Source organism: Acanthopagrus latus, chromosome 17 (genome assembly GCF_904848185.1).
Source record: "Acanthopagrus latus isolate v.2019 chromosome 17, fAcaLat1.1, whole genome shotgun sequence".
Taxonomy (NCBI): Eukaryota; Metazoa; Chordata; class Actinopteri; order Spariformes; family Sparidae; genus Acanthopagrus; species Acanthopagrus latus.
Genome location: NC_051055.1, coordinates 21,617,894 through 21,640,435, shown reverse-complemented (window position 1 = coordinate 21,640,435; position 22,542 = coordinate 21,617,894). Strand labels below are relative to the sequence as shown.

Sequence of the window (22,542 nt, the reverse complement as noted above, 5' to 3'; positions counted from 1 at the left end):
ATTCACTTAAAGCAACAGCAGTAAAATACAGGTGTCATCAACCTACAGATTTGCCATTACCTAAAGTGAGACATGAACATTTTATTGGGATATAAGTTTCTTACTTAAAAGTAATGCCGTGTGTCCTTTTGTGTCTGAACAACAGTTCAAAATAAAAAAGTCAATTTATTTATTCAGAAAGGGTGAAAAAACCCAGATCTTGGTATGTCTCAATAAAAATTAAAATCATATTCCCAACCTAATTACCCAACATTACATTACTAGGCAAATTGAAACTTTAACTTCCTAGTGACTGTGAATGTTTATTCACTAGGTGTCATGTTTTTAGCATTCCAATCAATTTGGAAAACAGACAAAAAAAATCACAAACTATCTGGACAATCTAATTATCATCACACCATTCCCAACATATTGTCTGAGACTGAGATCCTGAAGAGAAGATGACAACTTAAACATACAGGTGCTAAAAATCTGATGTGTTTCAAACATGCAGTTTTTAAAGTTTAAACATTCTGTCATGTCTTCACTGTCCTTCAACTCATCAACCAATAATATCATTAGTAACAACTGCATGACTTTCTACTCAGTACAAAACACACTGACACTCATGTTCCACAGACTTTATTTCAGCCAACTCAGGACAGAGAATCTTGACGCAATCTTCTGTTTGACACTGTTCCCTTCTTTGAACGCAAGAAAAAAAAGTTATGTACAAAAATAAAGTATGTTAAAAAAAACATACACAAAGATACAAGACGAACTAAAAAAAAAAACAGTATTAATGCTTATTTGTGGAGGGCTGTTATAAATAGTGACAGTATTTATTTGAGCATTCGTTTTGCTTAACTATGCTGTGAGTATTCGGTTCATGACAAAACCTCTCGTGATTTTGTTCATTTGATAAGAAGCCAGTAGCACCATTCTGAGTTCATCCACGACTGTGTGCGCCATCTGAGGCTGGACGACATCCACTCTTTGTGTTTCACATGAATAATGGGGCTCATTGCCTCCATGCAGTGCAAAAAGGAAAACAAAAAGGAAACAAAAAAAATACAAACAACATCAACACCAACCAGTGAACAAGTAATTCAGTCTCATCGTGACTAAAAACGCTGTCAAGTCTTCCCCCAAATCTCTCACCAGGAGAACTTTCAAATGCAACTCTTCCCATTTTCATTGTAATTTCAATAGAGTAACACTTTTCATAGTGTATTTTTCTTCCACATACATTTTTTTTTCTAGCAAATTGTAGCTATGATTGGCTAATACAATCATCTAAGCAGGCGAGTTGCCCAAATAAAGCAGTCCAGCAAAACTAGCCAAACACCAACATACATTTCATGTCAACAAAATGTAATCAAATGATTCAAAAGGACACATCATTTCTTCATTATCATGGACGAGCTCTGTTGTGTTTTACATTAATATAGGAACTGAAGACTAATATTGATAACATTATCCTTCATTTTTTTTTTTTTTACAAAACAATCCATGAAACAAAATGTAACATATGTTATTGTAATAATGTCCTCCAGGAGGTTCACCACACAATTCCATTAACACAAATATTAAGTGTAAGCCAGTTGACTCACAGACAAGGCAAGAAGTGAAGGCAGATGAGCAGAGAAACAATATAATGTAACAGAGCAAGTGAATGAATATGCAAAAACATACTCAGGAGTCTGTTTAACATAAACACATAGCTTAGAAGCCTGCCGTATATTGAGTTATAATCATAAATAAATCACTCATATCGACTTTGATATAAAAAACCATCTCACAAGCAACTTTGACTTTGTTTCCTGCGCTGAGCTGACAATCAAAAGCTTGCACATTTTGCTGAACCAATTTAAGTCCATTTTTTTGTTCTCATTGGCAATTTTGATTGTCACTTTTTGGGGTATAAAGCACATGTTGGTTGCAAAGAGAACGGATGTAATTTTTTTTTAACACCTCTGTTGGTCAATGAAAAGATTTTTTATCTACTGTCCAGCTTAAGTCGTCGCATGAGACTGACTTGGCGAGTGCGCTCATACCTCATTAGTGATCACAGACAGGATGCAACATTGTTCCGTTGATACGTATAGCAGTTGCAGTGCATTCTAGAGACAGCTGGCTTGGTCATGTGAAGCACTGATTTACAGTATAGCAATACATAATACAATAAAAGACACTTAATAATTCCTTATACAGTGTATGTACAACTCTGTTCAAAATGCTCACGTTGACTGACTCTGTCATAACTCTTTCTTTTGGACTTTGCCTTGTGGCTGTTTCTTTCAAATATTTAATTTATCATATATCAAACACTTTACAGATTTATCCCACCTCTTTTATCCCGGTCCCATTTAATTTATATCTTTGATCCCCTACATAGCCATAGTGGTCAGGTGCTGATGCCCTAGCAGCCCCTTGCGGCCTCCCCCTGCCCCTCCGTGCCCCCCTGCGTTGCCATGGCCACAGTATTCTTGCAGGTTCTGACGCAAAGTGACCAGTGCAGAACCCAGACAGGCACGATTTGGAGCCAAGACACCGCCGGGCAGCTGGAAGAGGACAGTAGCCACCCCAGCCATGCCATCGTCTGTGGGCTCCAGGGTGATAGGCCCGACTTTAAAGGATGAATATGAAAAGCCCATGAGCTGAGAGAGGAAGGGGTCGGAGCGGCAAAAGTGCTGGTAGCCGCTGTACGTGGATGGGTGGTGATGGTGTGAGGCTGGGGTACCAGCTGTGGTGCTGGCATAGTGGTGGGTGTTCAAGTAGTGCAGCGGCAGATGCTGGCCGCCGTTGCCCCCTCCACCCAGGGTGAGGTGATGGTGGTGGTGGGCTGTGGGTCCGGAGCCTGGGTCATGTTTGTAGGACACAGCTCCTGCCCTGCCCCTCTGGCCCACCACCACTCCTCCTAACTTGCTTGTGCGAGCATGAGCAAGCGATACAGTGCTGCCCCCGACCCCTCCACCAGATGAAGGAAGGTAGATGAGCTGGGGCTCCTCTGGCTCAAGGTAAATGGTGAGTTTAGCAAAGGGCCTTGACGCCATCTTGGTCATCTCCTGGATATGGCGACGTTGCTCCCGACGGAAGTCCAGGAATTGCTTGACCTTCCATAGGAGGACGCAGACAGACAGGAAAAGGAAAAAGCAGGAAAAGAAAACAGAGAAGAAGACAAAAAGGTCGATGTGGGCTTGGTCCTGTCGCAGAAACAACAGGCCCTGGGACTCTCCCTGTCTCTGGCCAGTTCCCACACCTCTGAGAGCGATGTAGAAACGGCTGGATTTCAGGGAGTGCACCTCGTGGGGGAAGGTTATGACCACACGATCCCGAACACTGCGGACAATCAGCACCGTTTGTGGTTTCCACACAGTGATGTAAGAAATGAGTCCTTCAGCCCGCTCCTCTCTAATTTCTCTCTCTGTCCCCGGAGTTTTTGCTTGTAGCTGCAGTGGGTTGTGAGCGAGCACAGGGCCCCCGAGACTGGATGAGGCGTTGGCAAACACCTTTATAGGGGACGGAGGTGAATCCTTATCTGCACCAGAGGCTGTCCCTCGACTCGCGGATTCATCTTCGATCTTGATGGTGTGGATCCCTGTGTTCCGGTCCACATCCACGATGAAAGTGTCATGAGAGTTGGACACATACACCTCCACCTCACCAAAGGTAACATCAATGGTGACTCGGATGTCCACATTAGTGAACTTTGGCTGAGCAGCGAAGAACACGGTGCGTCCCTTGGGCAGGTTGCGAATGGTGGGATCATGAAAGCAGTTCGTCTGGGAGGTGGGATCAAAGCAGCACTCAGTGTCCACGTTAAACTGACGGTAGCACTGACGCCCATTCACGGGTGTGCCATTGAAGGAATCTTTGCACTTGGCACACTAAATAGAAGAGCACAACAAATACAATTCAAACAAAACTCAGCAATGTAAGAACAAGGTCACAAACTTTTTTCTTAATCATAAATCTAAATCTCATCAATGCAGAGAAAGAAAATCCAGAAAACACCGTTAAGTCAACAGTTTGCAAAGTGAAAACCTTCCATATTTGAAATAATCTCTAGCATGGGCATACCTGCTGCCTGTAGCAGTCTTTCCTGTCACTCTGAGGGCTGCTGAGACAAGAGGAGGTCTCTGTGTTGTTTTGGCAGGGGCAACCGGTACCATCGTGTTCATTACATGTGTCTGCATGGCCATTACACTGACACCTGCAATATAGAGGAGAAAAACACTGAAAGCAAAGCAAACTGAAAGGCTAAAAATGAGAAATTTTTCAGTCCGTTTCTTCCATAGCAATTTTTACTGATGCCCTTCCATAGAATTGCCTCAGATGAAATCACAATCACAAATCAGTCATATTAGTCGTGAGTATAAATGTCTTTCAAACGTATTTATGGTATTTCAAAGCATTATATTCTTATATATGACATATAAAGGCTTTGTAATGTTGATCACAGTGTGGGAATCCATTGACTGCTGAACGGCAAACATTACTCACTTGTCACACTTCCCCTGCAGCAGGAAGTAGCCACTGAGGCAGCTCTCACACTTGTCCCCCACGCTGTTGTTCTGGCAGTTCACACACACAGCGTTCTCCTCTGTGGGACCCTCAGACACCCAATTCTGAATCTGAAAGTGGAAGAAAGAGAAACAGCCCCATTCAACTCAAAGAGCTGGAATAAAGACAGTGCTTACAACACAAGTGCAAGTGCACATGACTGATGTATTTGCTTTATACTGATAATCAGGGAAAGTCACAAAGATGACAAATACTTACGCTGTTGGGATCCAGAGGGAAGAGTCGGGGGTTCTCGAGGGCTTTCTTATGTTCATCTCGGGATAAACACACAGCGCTGTTTCCCCTGCAAAACTCCCGACATGGACGACAAGTGCCGCCCCCTTTGGCAGAGCCTACAAACAGAGGCTTACACTTCTCACAGTGCTTACCCTGCAATGGGGGAAAAAAGTAATCATCACCTCTGTGAATGTGGGAAAACAGTATTTGCAAATGTTTTAATTTAAGTACTCACAATGGTGTTATTGTGGCACTCCAGGCAAACGTCTGGTTTGTTAACACCAGCACAGTTGCTGTGTTTGTTGCAGCTGCACTGAGAAGAACAGTTATCCCCCACAAATCCAAAGTGACAGTGGCACTCTCCTGGTGACACACATGTCCCGTTCACACAGCCTTGTGCACACACTGGCTCACACTGACCGGAAATACTGTACAGGACAAAAACAAGAAGAGCAAACTTAGGAAAACCTGTCCAGTTACCATGAAGAGCAATACAGTAGTTTTAAATCTATGCTTGTGTATTCAGGGCCTGAGGCATTTATGCTGACACTTGATCTTACCTGCTGAGTATGTAACCATGTTTGCAGGTGCAGTGGTAGCCCTGGGGTAGGTCGTGGCAGTCCTGGGTGCTGTTGCAGTGGTGATGGCCGTTGGCACACTCGTCCTCCTCTGGACAGTGGAGGAAAGACCAGCTGCTGTTTCTCAGCGGGCAAACGCCTTCACTCACACCTGGAACACCAGAATGGATTAGAAAAACAATTTTAGTGAAAGATGTTACACTGACAAGGTGACTTCCTATAATGCTCAGCTTTTTGACTCATCAACTGAAGATATTTGTCACCATCAAGTCCTCCTTGAAGGCAGCGTCCAGCCCCGTTGCCGCCTCGAGCTGCACACCAGCCACACTGAGGCCTGCTGATGCACTGGGAGCACTGGGTGAGCTGGGAGCACTGGGGAGAGCAAGAGTCTCCCCCAGAGAGCAGGCGACCACACTGACCCGCCTCACATCGCAGAGGCACGAAAGACGGGCTCATGCACTAGAGGAGAGGGAGAGAAGTTAGCTGTATAATGAACATGATTTCAACGAATAGCTCTCACAAAATAAATCAAACCAGACAGTCTTACCTGCTGCAGAGCCATGCTCCACACACAGTGCTGCCAACCTCCATCGGAGCCTCTGGAGCCCAGGCAGAGGCTGCAGTTGTGGAGACTGTGACAGGGTGGAGGGCACGGCATAGGGGGAGAAGACTCCACCTGCATGGGTGAGACGTTGAGGAGGGCGTAGCTGAAACAGGTCCAGTCATAGGTGGGGTTCACACTCAGGATGCGCCTCGTCTCACCTAGAAAAATCACAACACAGACATGGAACACTTCATGAGAAATTACATATAAACACCCAAAGCTGCAGACTGAAAAAAAAATAAAAAGACCTTTCAGGAAATTGATTTTTCCCCAAGGCTCTGTAACACTCTTGCCCATACCTGTGCGCTTGAACTGGCGAGTCCACATGCATTTTCCAGAAGCAGTGCACTTGGGGCAGTCAGAAGCCTCACAGCTGGTCTCTGTGCAGTTGCTGGACAGGAAGATCTCTCTCTGGTTGATCCGACAGTCATGTTCAGATGTACAGCTAACAGAACTGCTGATACAGGCGCCCTCTGGGCAGTTTGTGCACCACTTACACTGCAGAGCAGGCTGGGAAATTCAACCAACAAACATTTTAGTTGTCTGAAAGTGGCTGTCTTTCTTTGTGTTAGAATGAGAGGTTTGTATGTTACCTGTGATGGACTGGAGAATGTTTTGGGGTGTCGTGCAAGGCATTCACTGCAGGTCTTCAGTCTGCGACACTGGTCTGGCTGACGAGGGGTCGGGGAACAGGGAGACTGCCCACTAAAGCAGCCCATTCTGATGGAGAGTGAGGGATGTGTTTGATTTAGCAGCGGCAAATAACTTCAGATTCAAGATCAAAATCATCCTTTATTTAGAGTTGCCTTCAGCCAATGTGTTACCTCTCAGCAGTATCAGAAGAGGCACAGGTTCCCCTACACCACATGCAGCTGCCTGTGGTGGTGTTGCAAGCCTCTGGTGTGGGCAGCAGGGCACAAGGGTCGGAAGGCACAGCCAGGGTTAGGAGTCTGCCCAGTGTGACACCATTAAAGCCTCCAGACAGGAAGAGACGGCCCCCCCAGGTCGTCATGGCAAGAGACACTGAACGGTTTACTGGATCTCCTACAGCTGAATCTGAAGAAAAGAGATGGAAAGTGGTTTGATTATGGCATTCTAAGTTATGATCTAACCATGACTGAATCTGAGGAAAGACATTAAGATGGTCACCTGGGTGTATCCAGGTGTTACAGTTGATCTGGTACAGAGACACTGAGTTACTGTAGTCCTCTGCTTCTGTCCTCCCCCCAACAATGACCATGGTGTCTTTGATCAGGGCTGCAGCGTGGAAGAAACGAGACAGCGGCTGCAATCAAAGAACAGATATGTTATCTTTATGCAGTGGACTGATAGACGGTAAATGCTTGCCTTGACTTTGGCCTCTTACCTTATTGCCCTGTGAGGGCACCAGCAAGGACCAGGTGAGGTTGGGGTAGAACAGACTGTAGAGCTCCCCTGAAGGCTCTACCGTCTCCACGTGGAAGCGGTAGCCTCCAAAGACATAGATGGCATCAGTCTGCTCATGGTAGACGGCTGAGTGACCATATAAACCTGAATGAACACGTAAAACAAAGCAGGTTTAAGAACGAGAATTTGTTGCATCTGTTGACATTTCTTTTCAAAATGTAATGCTGAATTTCTCTGTGGGGTACAACTATTTTTGTACTTTCATAAGAGGTGCATCAGTCAATAAGTTATTGATTAAAAAAAAATAAGAATGATATTACAACGCATTAAAAAAACAAAGTGTCTCAAAAACCTGTAGGTGGTGTGCCAGTATGAGGGGCAATGGTCCAGTTTCCAGTGTGAGGGCTGAACTCAAGCAGATGGTGGTTGAAGCCGTTCTCTGGAGAGTATCCACCAATCAACAGCACAGAGGAGTCTCGGCGCACAGTTAAAGTGTGACCAGCCACCGCTGGCAGCACTGAGCTCTGTTAGAGGCGGAGGGAACAGCGTGTGGAACATTTTATATGCTAGAAGTTTAAAAAAACAAAAAAAACCCCACACACATCAGAGATTTTGTGTTTCCAGGATGAAGCTAACCCTTACCGTGTGTTCTCTCCAGACTAAACTGCTGAGATTGAGACTCCAGGTATCCATGGCAACACCATTTTGAGTGACACCGCCCACCACCAACATGAAGTTGTGACTGGCTCCATGGTTTCCAGAGCCAGAGTCGTGAGTGGTCAGCAGCGAAGAGGCATGGTGATAGCGAGGGCGAGGAGTCGAGCCCTCTTCCACAGAGCTCGTCAACATTTGGGTCCAACGGCGCTCAGAAATAGAATATCTAAACCAACCAAGGACAAAACAATTTAATATGGTAATTCAGATATATATCCAAATGTATTTAACTAAGCGAATAGGTAAGGGCCTTCCATTGGATAGTTACTGCAGGGATCAATATGTTTCAGCTGGCAATAAGTTATTTAACCAAATTTGATGCAGTAAGAAGCTTCTCATTTCTAAATCAATCCTGTGGTCATGAAAAATATGCTATGCTGTTTTGGAAGGGCCAAATTATTGGCCTGCATCAAGCAAAGAAAACAACTAAGGAGACTGAAACTACTAAAATTGGGTCAAGAACTGCCAAATGCATTATTAAAACTTGGAAGAATAGTGTTGAAATATCATCCTCGAGGTAGAAATGTGGCCGGAACAAAATCCTGTATGATTGTGATCGGAGATGACTTAAACGCTTGGTGAAATCAAATCGTAAAAAATCAATAGTAATACTAATTGCATAAGCTCATCAAAACGGTACCATGTTGAATGCGTGCCGTAATCTAGGATAGAGGACAATAACATCAAAAAGGTTTCATGCTATCAATAACCATCAGGAAAACCTTACCTGTAGACATTTCCCAGAATGCCCTCTGACAGAGAAAGCCCTCCATACATCCAGAGGTAGCCCTGCGGTCCAGACACCATAGAGTGACCCATTCTGTGGAGGAACCTGTGGGCTTGGTTCTGTGGAGGAACAACACATATGAATGTGTGTTTGTATGAGCTGTAGTGTAAAATTGAAAAAGTGTGCAGATTGCAACGTTTTCTGTGTGTTCTGTACTTACCACTGTCATTTGTGTGTCCAGCAGTGTTTCCCAGACCAGGCTGTTGGAGTCTCGAGGAACAGAGCAGTCTGAGCCAGCCCAGCTGTCCGAGCACACACACACTCCCAGGGACTGAAACAAACAGAATATGCTGGTTAGCAATCTAGGAAAAAATGTTCCCTGATTTCAAACAGCAAAATTCTTTGTAGTTACATTAATCTAATACATAACAATAACATTTTGACACATTTTTTTCATTCCAGAAATACACAATCCCTGTGCTCAAAGCTTGGAAAACCAAATCAAACTGTGACAGCTCTTACTATATTACAAGCCCCTCTTCCTTCTGTTACTCCACAGTCCTGAGGGCATATTGGCCGGTCGCAGTGGGGTCCACCATATCCCTGAGGGCACTGACAGAGGCCCCCTTGGCACTGGGCCCCACCTGGACAAGCAGGTGACCCATCTTCTCCCTCATCAGAGCTCTGGTGACATCGCCGCACCCAGAAAGATGCGTTGAAGCCTTGAGGTTTGTTTGAGGAGACATTGGCCTCAAAGTAGACAGAGATCACACCTGGTGGTGAAAGAGAAAGTGGAATATAGTGAAAGTGACTTGATGAGTTTCAATGATTTGTTTAAATGCCTTCTTTATTGAATGAATATATGGATGGATACCTGAGGTGGCCTCCACGGTGATAGGTTGAGCCCTTGTGGTGCCACAAAATGCCCCAATCAGGTTGTGATCTGAATGTACAACTCCATTACCCAGGAAACGAGGAAGGCCATCGAACACATAGACAAAGGAGCTCTGCAAAATAAAACGGAGAATGTAAAGAGACATTTAGACAGACAGAGAGAACTATTTTTGAGGCTACTACACAGCTGTTCGTTCACATTTGTGCATGTGTGTCATCAGGTCAAATGGGTACTCACTTTACAATGCGTATGAGAGTCTGGGTGTAGAGTGAGGGCTACAGGGGGACACAGCTGTCTGGGCAGACAAGGTGCCAGGTTCTCAGTCACTGACAGGACCCACAAACAATGAGAGAGTCCTCCCCTCCCTTCTGTGCCACTTCGCCACCCCAGAGAAGATGAGAGAGGAATGGCAGAGGAGGAGGTGGGGGAGAGCAGGACAGAACGGCCCTGGCACTGACGGTAACATGTGCCATTGTTCCTGTTAGAAAGAGAGAAATGTCAAGACAGAAACTTTATGATGGAAAGATCTGGAAATACAAAAACAACCAAAGAAAAGGCCACTGTTTTCACCCTTTTTTACTTTTATCAATATTTCATTATAATCTCCACTCCTTGATTTTGATTTGTTTTCGTTTTTTTGAAATCCTCTTTTTATTGAGTTATATCAAGGTCCATATACACAATATACTCATTCTCATAGGACTTAATAGCCTTATCTTTCCTAGCCTTCTGTAAAACCCAGATGCAGCAGTAGGTAATAAAAGTGAGTTAGAATAGATAATACAAAAGCAAATAAATACCAATAAAGTAAATAAAAATACAGGCATAAACATAGACAATGGAATAAGAACAGATGACCAGAATGTTTGTGGTGTGCCTTTGTGGTACTCAAATGACTCTAGACTTGTCCTGATGCTGTCTAAGTTAGTCTTTCTATTCTAAGTATATATCACATTTTCTTATGGGAGGGCATCAAATATAGGGGTCTCTAAAAACTTCATGAACCCTTATGCCAGGAAGAAATTAACAATGCGCAAGATCAGAATATAGATAAAAGATTTTCTTCAAAGAGCCCAGTTGCCTTCATTAGTTGCTCAATATAATGTTTTTTTTAATCAAATCAGACACATAATGTTTACATTACACTCAGGGCACACAGTTCAGATCTCCTTACCTGGGGTCTCCATAGTAGCCAGGCAGGCAGGACTCACAGTGTGCTCCCTGAGTGTTGTGGGTGCAGTAGCACTGGCCTGTCTGATTGTGACAGTATCCTCGAAGTGGGTCGCCATGGCCGTTACACTCACAGGGCACACAGCCGCTGCCACCAGCCAGGGCTGAACCGAAGCTACCTGGACGGCAGTGCTCACAGTGGGGCCCCGTGGTCCAGTCTGAGAGACAGAAAGTATGTCAGCCGAGCAAATTTCAACAAAAGTAGTTTAGTTTTATGAACTGTATGATTCTTCATAGCCAGTATGACTTAATACAAAATATGACAGAGAACAAATCATTTACGTAAGGCATAATCTTAAACAATCACCCTGGCATTCGTCACAGATCCCTGGTGCAGTTATGCAGGTGGAGTGAAAGTTGCAGCCACAGTCGACATCACATTCAACACCACTGAGAACCAGAGTGGCCGGGTCGGACGTCCAGCCAAGGGAACATTCGCACTCAAACCGTGGACTGCCACTGCACTGGCCCTCACGACACTCATTGTAGCATCTGTGAGAGGGGATAAATTATGATTTTTGTTGTTTTTTTCAGATTACAAAAGAAATCCTGATGATTTTCCAGATTTTTGGCTTAGGCTCTTACGTCTGGTTGCAGTGCAGCGTGCCGTCTCCTGTGTATCCTCTCTCACAGTGGCACTCATAAGAGGTGGGAGTGTTGATGCAGGTAGCAAACAGGTGACAGTTGTGGAGACCAAGCCTGCATTCCTCTACATCAGGGCAGGTGGGGTAGGACCAGATGGCATCTTTCTCTTCATCATCAAAGTCCTCCAGCTCCATTTCCATTTCCAGGGGTCGAGGTGGGGCTGAGGTCTGGGGCTCAGGGCTGGGGGAGCAGGACAAGGAGATGTGAAGTTGGACAGGTATACTACATCCGTCTACTGTGTTATGCAGTTATCAACATAAAGTCGGCGGTGTTAGCTTCAGGGTTCAGAGAGAAAAACCACCCAGGCATCCAACAAAATGCATTTCAAAAATATATTATTCTTATTTTTGTTTATTTAATTCTTGTTGTTGAATTGTGATATCATCAAACTGTTTTTCACCCATTAGTTTTTCTCTGAATTACTGCTGTTGTTTGCTTTAACTTACTATTATAGTTTGATTTTTATCCTGTTTTGTTGGGCTGCATCTTTGCATGAAAGGTGATATACAAATAAATGGTAATATTATTTTATATTTATAAATGGATATAGCTGATAACATTGAAATGTTTTCTTTCAATATAGAAGTCCCACAGATGTTTATCAAAAACTGCCCAACACAAAATGTGAGGTTTCCCCAAAAAAGCGGTAAACATGGGAAGCCTGTTAATATTTACTGATCTTTTTTTAAAACTATTTTGTCCATATTGGAATCGGAAAAACTGATTCTGAAAAACTAGTTAAGGACCCTTAGCAAGGAAGGTGGGCCACCCCAAATAAGTATATAATGATATCAAATATCAAAAGCACTCGTCTTGTGAATAAAAGCCACTAACAGAAAACTTACTGAATCAAGTCATGAAAGTGTAATAAGAGATATCTTACTTTGCAGCCCGTGCTTCAGCCACAGCAACACTGCAGTTATACACCAACGGATCGTCCATTCCTGCCCAGTCTCCCCTCAGACATCTGAAAAGATGGGTGAAAAATAAACACATGAAATAAATACAAGAAAATCACAATAAAACCAATAAAAGCTTTTAATAATCCAGTGCTTTGCAAAATGGGGTTTGAGACCGGGTGTCCCCTGGAACCGAGGACTAAAAGGGGAAACAAGTATTTTCACTATAATTCCATCAATCAGTAACAAAATGGCATAATGTATGATTACTTTGGTCTTGCTATTAATATACTTACAGTCTTATAGCAAAAATCTTATCAGACGGTGGTCCACTGTGTAATCTAAGAACCATGGGTTCCTCAGTCATTCAAATCTGGCGTGTTGCTTCTCTTATGTGCTTTCTCCGTACAATGTACTCACAAAGTATTGTTACATGTTTTCCATACTTACTTTCCAATTGTGGGATTGTTGTAGTCACCACACCAGCCACACTGGAACGTCCGCAGGCAGTCTGTGCACGTGTTTAAAGCTGAACATTGCTTACACTGGGGAACCGAATGAACACTGACAAAGGAGAGAATTAAGAATGAAAATATTAAATTATCATTCTCATTTGAATTAAATACTACACCTAATTACACTTTAGTCAGTTCTTTGTGTTGTGTTTTATTGTGAATGTGAATAAAGTAATGTGAATGTATCACTGCATGTGTTTAAGTTGAAATCACCAAAACTGACAGGAAAGCACAGTACAGTATATCTCATATCTCAGCAACAAAGTAAAGAAAGAAGTCTTAAAAATCTTTTCATTTTACCTGTCATACCAGTCTCTGCATTCTCCATAGGGGTACTTTGTGAGGTAGGCAGCAAAATAGAAGCAGGCCTGGGCCGACTCACACCATGCACACTGGCTGGAATTAGAGAGGCACTCACCACACGTCTTTCTCCTTTTCAAAGAGAAAAAGAGCAAGTGAGATGTAGATTTTTGTTGAACTCATGTATGATCTGTAATCACCTGTGTTAAAAACATAGTTTTCCAACTCACTGGTTGCAGACTTTAGGACACCCCCTTGGGTCACGTATGGATCCATCTAGTCTTCCCCTTCGACTACACTGGTAGTCGCCTTTCTTGCTGGAGTTTATCTGCCACTCACAAAAAGGATCCTGCATTCCAGAATAAGCGTTGAGTGAGTCAGGTATACAGCAGCCCTTAATTAAGCTATACAACATCCAAAACACAGGGACACTCTATGTTAATGCCCTCTGTTATCTGTGATGTACCTGAGTACAAGCAGAGCAGTCTCTATACTCCTCACACAACGTGCAGTGCTGAGGTGCCAGCAGCAGATGGCGCTGGGCTTCTCCCCTGCCTTCCCCCTTCTCTCCCTCAGGACACGGCTCCAGGTCTGGGCTGTCCCGCAGCAGGCATCGTGACAAAGACGGGCACCAGCCACAAGACTGGTCTGATAGACAGGCCAAGCAGGACATGTAGCTTGAGCAGGAACCAGAACGGAAAGGCTCCAAGAATAGGAAGGAGATCTCCTAGATGGAGAATATGGGAAAAAGAGGACACAAAGTAAGTTTTTGTTTCAACTGAAGGAAACTCATTGTGCAGAAAAAAATGACAGAAATGGAAGCCACAGGAACATAAACTGCTTATACAGGCAAAAACTTTTTGCTTTGGAAGAAAAGAAAAGCAGGTTTAACTATTCCAGAACTCACACTCCCCCCAGGCAATGTTCTGTTCCAGATCAGAGCCATCTCACTGGTTTGTCCTGACCCTGAGTTGTTAAGGTAGCCTTCAGCCTGAACAAGGTAATGGTTGCCCCTGGTGAGGTTGGAGAACAGTCTACTCCCATCCGTGCGAGCCAGCAGCTTCAACTCCTTCTCCTGCTGGGCTGCCCAACGTCCCACCACCTCCTGCTCCAACAATTGAAAGATGCAGAGACAGTTCAAGAGAAAGAAAAAATGGAGAGGAGTTCAGCAAAAATGTCAATAATAAAAGAACTAACTCACATTTTCTCTTGAAATGTTGCAAGTTGGTGCTCTGAGGAAAATAGTAACTACCTAGCTGTCTCTCCTGGGTGGGGGGGGGGGGGGTCATCTGTTTTCATCTTTAACTTAAACTGAGATTTGAATATTTTATATATTTTATGATTTTATTCAAACACCAGACTTCTTAAATGTTCTTTCAGTTTAACCATACACAAATGTTCATTACTTTAAGTGTTTTGTTAAATAATTGATAACCCATTTGTTTGGTGTTCAGAAAAATTCTTGACTCAAGCCTGTGAAAAACCCTAAAGAGGGAGTTGTGTTATCTGCTGCAGCCGTACAATTAAGGTAGATGTAAACATAGACCTGTCCTGATTACTCCTGTGTGGATGCTTGCTTTCCAATACTCACAAAGTTATTCCACAAGGGAGCAACATTACTAAATTATGTCTAGTGAATATTATATTACGAGACCTTGTCTGGAACAACTAATCCCGTCAATAATTTCCAATTTCAGATGAGAGATTTGTTTTGAAATGATTTGTTAAATTAAAAAAAAAAAAACACAACTTAAACTGTTGACATGCACTTTCTCTCACCAGTTGGCTAGAGTTGGGTCCTGTCGCCATTCGAGCCTCAAAGTGGAGCCTCTGGATGCGAGCCCACATGGAGACAGTCTCGGTGGGAGCGGTTGCAGGTGGAGGGGCTCCCCATAACGGATGGATAAAGCCCCTGAACTGTAGGGCTACGTCCATTTCTGTGGTGGGGCTAAGGATGATGGTAGTGCTGCGGAGGATGGACACCTGGCAAAATGGTGGTGAGGATGGAGGATAGTGGAGGATGGATGGAAGTGGAAACACATCAACAGAAGCACTATTCGCTACAAACTGCTTCACAAATTTGACAAACTACTTGACAAAGGAATCTTCTCTGCAAGCCAATTGCAAAACACACAGCAAACAAAGAGGATAAAAAAAAAGAGAGGTGAGTATTGGGGTCAAGAGATTAAAAAGCCAAGAACATAAGGCAGAAAAGGGCAATAGGAGAGAAAGATTCAAGTTGGAGAGGTGCAGTGGAGTCTAAGTGGCACAGCAATGTTGGAGGAAGGAAGGAGGGATAAGTATAAGCAGAGAGGGAAGTATTTACAACCACAACTAGCAAAGTTAGGACTTGAGATTTGGACTCCGTACCTTGTCAGGCTGGGAGTCGTTGCGGGGGTGCTGGAAGGTGAGCAGGTGCAGTCCCGGGACATAGTTCTCGGTGCGACAGGAGTGGAGGGAGGTTAGGAAAAGGGTACGCTCCCCCCACCAGCCGTACGCCCCTGAGATCTGGTCCACACGGCACGCACTTCGCTCTGTGAGACCGAGAGGGAGAGGTCAGCACACAAATAACACATCTGACCTCTTAAAATCTCAAAATACAGCAGTTTTCTAAAGTGCACTACTGTACTGCACCGAGTCTGATCCGTGACTTTTGTGTGACCTGTGTCCAGTAAGAGTAAAACGACATGACCTTGCTGCACCAGAAGAAGTATGGGCTTGGGCAGACGAGTCAAATCTAGGTCTGAGTAGCCTGTCCAACCTCAGCTGGGTGCAGTCAAGTCACTGTGCTCTGTCTGTGACACACGTCCAACATGAGTCTAGTCCCTCCCATGTCAACTCCCAACATATTTCATTTTTCAGTCTGAGGCTGAGCCCTTCTCTACTGCCCTCCTTCCTCCCTCCCTGGGTCTCACCTGACACTGGCAGGCAGGACTCGTTCTGAACACACCAGCCAAATTCCCCGGGGGCACGGGCCTGATCAGCTGGGGTGCCACTGAACACCAGACAGGACTGGCAATCAGACAGGAAGCGAGCGAGGCCCAGGCACCCAGTACTGCCACACTATGGACACAAAACCGGGGTCAAACACTATAACCATAAGCCTCTTGGATATTCACACACACAAGTCAAAGTGAGCAAATTTATTATTATTTATTATTATTATTGTATATCAATGTGGGAACAGATGTACTAACAACCACAAGGCTGTACAAAGGGAAGTGTTACCGGATTAGTGGGCTGGTACTCTCGACAGCGGCCCTCACACCAGCTGCACTCTGGGTTCTTAAGGCACATACTTTCATCTAACGCCTCAGCACAAAGAGCGTCCTGGTGAGGGAAGTCACACACACACACACACACGTTTTTCACAAAAATGTAGTTGTCCTACTTGCATTTCTTGAACATAATTTTTCACCCTTTCTCCTATTAGTCTTTTAAACAGCTTAAAGGGACATCCTATCTCTGTTGATGAAAAATGTTTCCACTTAAAGCAATATATATCTCAGTCAGTGCTATAGAAAGAAAGACAAGTTCTCCTGCTGCAAAATCATTGTTCTTCCATCTCCAGCATTGTCATTTGACGTGTACAGTGATGTTGGTGTCGAGAAAAACTACAGGCTATTTGAGAGGATGTTATAAACGAGAATACCTTTTACAGTGTTTTGGCTGAGTCTGTTATTTATTCAAGCCAAAGAAATGCAGCAGGGAGAGGCCAAGACTGCAGCTGCATTAGCTGCACAAGAGGATATGGTTTTATTCTTAACCTGTGCTGAAAACAGTAGTGCTGCCTTTGCTCAACTGCATAGATGCATCTAATTAATTCCTAAGCAATACATTTCCTGGGCCGCTGTTGATGGACACTGTTGCTGATGCCTACCCAAAGAAAGCCTATGTGTGCGTTACTATTCAAAAAAATCTTCACTTTTCACTTGGACATACGTGTGCTGGTGACATTCAACATAAACTGAAAAAAGAAAACCAAAACCAGCATCGTTGACAGAGTAGATGACCATTGAGAAAGTAATTATGTCACAAAATGCTACAATGTGGTCAATAAAGTACTAGCTATGGGTTATGGTTATATGGTTATATATGTAGGCACTGCAAGTGTGAAAACCCTTAAATTGACAACATTTAACTCCAACACTAGGACATCCACATTAAATACAAAAAAGACTCTATTTAATTTGCCAGTCTTCCCGGTGATATAACTTCTTGATCTCTTCTTTAATGAAGCTTTTACTCACCCTGTCACCTTGATCACTACTGACAAACAGTGGAACTTTGTAAGCCACCAGGTCGCCACGGGCAACTCCACTGTAACCCCCAGCAACCAGCAGCACTCGTCCCTCCATTACAGCAGCAACATGTGAGTAACGCCCCCTCACAGCATCCCCATCTGAGAAACAATTTTAGTTTTGTAAGGACTGTAGGTGCACAAGTCACAGAGGAGAAGTATGGACTGTTTGTAAGAATAATGAGAGAACTCCATAGGTACTCACTGAGTGACCATCTCTCCCCAGCAGACACCCACTGGTGACAGCCCAGATGGTAAAAGAAGATCTCCTCATCATAGCACTTCTCCTCTTGGTAGTGAATATGTACATTACCCCCTGGGAGAGAAAGGTAGGAGGAAAATAGATGAAAATACACAAGCCTGCACTGATTAAAATGGATAATGTCTGCCTGTTTTTACAGTGCTTACCATAGACCACCATGTAGTTTCCGATGACGGTGGCTGAGTGGAAAGCTCTTTCTCTGGGACCTGTTGCTGGGAAACGGGAACGAAAGGATGTCCAAAAGCGCCGGTCCACGTGGAACACGTCGGTGTTGTTCACTCTCACACTAAACCTGAAAAAAATTAAATGCAAGTGTACTTTAAGTGTCTTTAAATGATGCTGTATATTTTTTATTTACTTGTTGGATTATTCTCAAAATGTTCTTCGGGTAACAATTTGTTTTATCATTTTGAATAATTTATTATTTACATTTTTCTTAAGTGCTAAATCTTACACATTCTCCCACAGGAATTATGCTTGATCTGATGTAACGGAAGAAATCGTTTACGATTCACGATATTTACACAGGAATCTGTTGTCCCCAAACAAATAGAGATACACTCCAGAATTTATCAGCAATCTGTTCCTCTTTCTCATAAACAACCATACATAGAGAAGTGTGTACAAACTGTTGACGCACATGAAACTGTCCGTATTTACTTTCACTCTTCCTACTGTACTGTTGTGTACCTGGCAGTTGTAGGCCTGTGACCTCCGTAGACCAGCAGTGTCCTGGACGGGCTGTGAAAAACCATTGAGTGGCCAGCCGTAGCTGGTGGCTTCCCGCCAGTGGGCTGAATATTCTCCCACCGCCCAGAACCATGCAGGCCGAACCGATATAGAGAGGAAGAAAACATATCCTCCTCAGTGCGACCTGGGAAATGAGGAGAGAAAAGGAAAGATGCTGCTTAAGTACGATTTAATTCTCAGTGGACATCAGACTGAAAGGTGCTGACATAAAGTAAAACCCACCTCCAAATACGTAAAGATAATTGTCAACTACAGCTGCAGCGTGATTGGCCAGTTTCGGAGCACCATGTGAACTTGAAAAGCCGAGCTGCTGCCAGTCATCATACACCGGCCGATACATCCAGACATCACTGGCCAGGGAGCCGTTGGCAAGCTCTCCTCCAAAGATAACCATATTACCCGTCCACTCTACTGCAGTGTGGGAGTGACGAGCCACCTGACAACATAACCAAGCCAGACATTGGACGAAAGAATTGAATAAAAAGAAATGTGAAATAATAAGAGCACAGCTAAGGAGTTCTTTCTGGAGTGACAACACAGCAAGAGGACATTTATGAGATATGTTTTCTTGCAACAGCTAATGTTTCCTCATATCTATCTGACAAGAAATAAGGTTTCTCCAGCAACTTTTTCCTCAAGCACTTACAGGAGAGTGACCATATGACCTGCTTTCCCACTGGTTGGATGTGAAGTTATATTTGATCAAGTCACCAAGTGCTCTGTTCAGGTCAAACCCTGGAGGACAGAAAACAAACAAACAAACATAAGCTCATTAATGATCAAAAACATTATCAGATATTAGAGAGGAGAAAAGTCAATAAAGAGACTAAAACAAACAGCCATGTTGAGGCTGGTTAAAATCTAACCAGGGTACAAGTTACAATTTGAAAAATCTGCAGAAGAATTAAGGCCCATTAACTTAAAAAGAAATGTGTTACAGAAGCAGGTAGAAGGTGTGTAAAAACAACATCAGTGAAAAAAGAAGAATATGTCGCTCTCACCGCCAAACAAGTACATGGCTCCAGTGGAGGACAGGTACACGCCAGCAGAACCCGTCCTGGGAGGTGTGTATGGGTTTCCCTCACTCACACGGCACCACTGCCCCGCCCCACTGTCGTCATGGAAACCAAGCTCGCAGCTGTGACCCATGAAGCCTGGTTTACACAGACAGCGCTCTCCTTTCTGAGACAAGAGAATAAGAATAGCTTATTGAGCAGTAATCAATGTTTCATCAAACTGCACAACTGAAGCCATTAAAGTCCTTAAAGGAAGGATGGGCGAACCTTTGGACAGAAGGATATTTACTTCATGTGTTCATTAACACTCCCCCTTATTTTTTACCTTGTCACACTGGCCGTTGACAGAACAAGCCTGGGAGCACAGAGGGGTTATACAAGCTGCTCCTCCCCAACCCTGATGGCAGTGGCACTTCAATGTAGAGGGATCGCAGCGGCCATGACCACCGCAGGCTCCGGGGCACAAGGAGAAGGTGTAGGTGGCGTTGAAGCCCAGGAGATTGTAATTGGCATCGCTGAAGAGGTGAAGCAGCATCTGGAAAAAGAGAATTACATAAACAGACAAAAGGTTAAACCCTGCCATGGTTGGAATGCTTGAGTTGCTTTCATTGTGTATTAATTGGTTACCTTGCCAGATTTTGCTTCAATAGGTTGAGGCAGGGTGTTTCCACTCAGACTGGCTAGGAGCGGGCTCTGGTAGGAGTCTCCATCATACACAAACAGGTAATCATAGGTGCACTCTGTGTCCATGAAGGTGAAATTTAAGACAATGCGGTGACTGTTGCTGGGAGCTGGAAGACATAGAAAAGGGTTGGAAATATGAGTGTAATAAACCGACAGTCTGTTGGCTGCAAGATACTTGTTTCGTGGTAAATATGCCATCATTACACCTTTGATAAGCCACTCGCAGTTGCCATTGACAGAGTAGTTTCCCGGCCCATCTGTGACATAGCCTGGCGGTCCCCTCAGCACCTGCCTGTGGCCCTTGCAGTCCCCCGCCTGGCACGCAGGCGGCTTGGCCAACAGCAGAACCACCAGGAAGAAGGAGACAGGGAGGGGGGAGGCCATCACTGGCACCGCCTGAATGATGGAGAGCAAAAGGTGACAGGGAATCATTTGGTGCAGCAAAATGAGGACCAGCCTCATGAGACATCGTTGGTATTATCCTTAAAACTATGCATTCTGCCTGTAGAATATAGATGATTACTTCTATGAAAAAACACCCTGTGACCCTTAAAGTCCCCTGTCTGTTTACATTGATCTTTCTGTTTTGCTGACTGGTCTCTCTGCAAAATTCCAGTTTAAGAAAGCATGACTCAGAAAACAAACTCTAATGCCACTCTAAGCTGCAGCATTAAACAGATTTTAACGTTAAAGGTGGCCAAATCAGAAAGCTTGATGCACATTGCGAGACTTGAAAGGCAGTCTGTGTGCAAAATACAGTTTCTAATGGAGCTAACGACTGTTAGCCTCACGTACAGTAACGTTAGCTCATTTACGTTACCAGTGCAACACAATCACTACAGTAATGCTACAAGGTTTTGACACATGAAGCTGGCGTTATACAAACACTACAATACACCCGGCTAAAGTGTTTATTATTCGATTTTCTTTTTTATCTTCAACTAGCTAAGGGAATGAACCAACTGGTACCAGCGACAAGGAGCTCTCCGCAGGCTATCATAACAAAGCTAACGTAGAGGGCTGCTAAGCTAGCTAACAGACTACCGTTAACAGGCAGAGGCCGTTAGCTGGCTAGTCTGCAAATCTGCATATTCCTACTCACCAGTTCCCGTCTCTTTGGCCTCATGGTAGTTTACATTTTCGGCGACCCTTTCACGCTAGCTACCACATGAGCCAACCTATCGTTAGAGGACTGCTCAAGACTGACAGCTTGCCGAATTAGCCAGCAGCTAATGCAGAGGACAGCCCCGACTACAACACGGTGGGCTTCTAGCTAGCGGTTAGCGGCTCAGCCAGATCCAGATGCGCAGTCGTCAGTGGCTGCAAAATCTACGAGGGCAAAGTCATTCTCGAGAGTAATTAATCATTTTACTATGACGGTCTTATGTTTCTAAAAATCGAGCATCATACTAGTAGGAAATGATGCCGGCTAACAACGCATCCTTTCAGCAGTATCGACCCGATTCCTGCGGTCCATCTTGGGGACAGATGCCCGTTGTTTTGGTGTTTATGGCTGGCTAGCAGTAAACGGTGGTTGCCAACACAAAAGGCAGCGCCGAGACTGGCCCGACACACCACCGCCATCCAGTGGAGACCGGGGACAACGTCTCAACATCTGTATATTATTTTTTAATTTTATTCTTCATTTAAATGGGACAATGCAGTCTATTAGTTCCAGTACAATGAATGCAACTGATGTGCTGCACAGAGAGATTAAAGCTATTGCCAGTTTTCAACTCTGGGCTTTTATATGTGAGAAATGAAACATATAGCTTCCAATGGTCACTATCATAAAGTAACAATACGGTGAATATAAATACCATATATACTCTGGGATATTGGAATATCGGGTGCATACTGTATATGCATGTGCATGAATATGCCAGAAAAGTCAAATTAAATGTGTCACATTGTTTCTGGGGACTAAGAATATTCACAAAATAAAAATTCCCATAATAAACAATCAAGGGAAACATTAAAATGTGTAGTGAGTGAGTGGTGTATTTAGCCTGTAATTTACTTCAAGTACATTTAATGTCAGACACTTTAAGACTTCTCGCAAAAGAAATACATCAAAACCAAAAATGTACTCAAGTATGAATTTTGGGTAGAATTACTATTTGAATGAATCAAAGATTAGCAACATTTGGTAATGTTAATACAACACATCAAATATCAAATCAATGTCCAAGATGCAGCATTTACTTTTTATTCATAACCTGCTAAGAAAAATACGTATTTCTTATTAACGAAAC

The 22,542-nt window shown here is 43.8% G+C and overlaps 1 protein-coding gene across 1 annotated transcript; it reads right to left on the bottom strand.

Annotated features, from left to right (window-relative positions):
* Window positions 1-605: 605 nt before the first annotated feature.
* megf8 (multiple EGF-like-domains 8) lies at window positions 606-21,794 on the bottom strand. The gene is made up of 44 exons (XM_037075376.1): window positions 21,390-21,794; window positions 20,494-20,683; window positions 20,231-20,394; window positions 19,929-20,138; window positions 19,589-19,769; window positions 19,234-19,322; window positions 18,810-19,023; window positions 18,528-18,711; window positions 17,984-18,129; window positions 17,781-17,891; window positions 17,526-17,677; window positions 16,504-16,605; window positions 16,191-16,338; window positions 15,646-15,809; window positions 15,055-15,258; window positions 14,183-14,380; window positions 13,742-14,002; window positions 13,506-13,624; window positions 13,276-13,407; window positions 12,911-13,024; window positions 12,445-12,528; window positions 11,502-11,741; window positions 11,224-11,408; window positions 10,861-11,074; window positions 9,924-10,164; window positions 9,666-9,798; window positions 9,314-9,564; window positions 9,012-9,122; window positions 8,792-8,910; window positions 7,993-8,230; window positions 7,703-7,874; window positions 7,331-7,494; window positions 7,114-7,249; window positions 6,789-7,020; window positions 6,558-6,684; window positions 6,264-6,474; window positions 5,908-6,122; window positions 5,624-5,819; window positions 5,343-5,511; window positions 5,018-5,210; window positions 4,765-4,935; window positions 4,486-4,616; window positions 4,063-4,195; window positions 606-3,869 (listed from the first exon to the last, which is right to left on the bottom strand). Exons 1-44 carry the CDS (start codon window positions 21,411-21,413, stop codon window positions 2,370-2,372), a joined length of 8,673 nt encoding a protein of 2,890 aa, XP_036931271.1. The 5' UTR covers window positions 21,414-21,794; the 3' UTR covers window positions 606-2,369.
* Between the last annotated feature and the right edge of the window lie 748 nt (window positions 21,795-22,542).

Bases quoted from the DNA above. Each gene is read 5' to 3' on its own strand.
- megf8 (XM_037075376.1), bottom strand. From the start codon at position 21,413: ATGAGGCCAAAGAGACGGGAACTG. The intron at 10,165-10,860 runs GTAAGGAGATCT...TCTTTCTAACAG, and splicing joins GGCTACTATGGAGACCCCAG to GAACAATGGCACATGTTACC. The intron at 5,820-5,907 runs GTAAGACTGTCT...CCTCTCCTCTAG, and splicing joins GGAGCATGGCTCTGCAGCAG to TGCATGAGCCCGTCTTTCGT.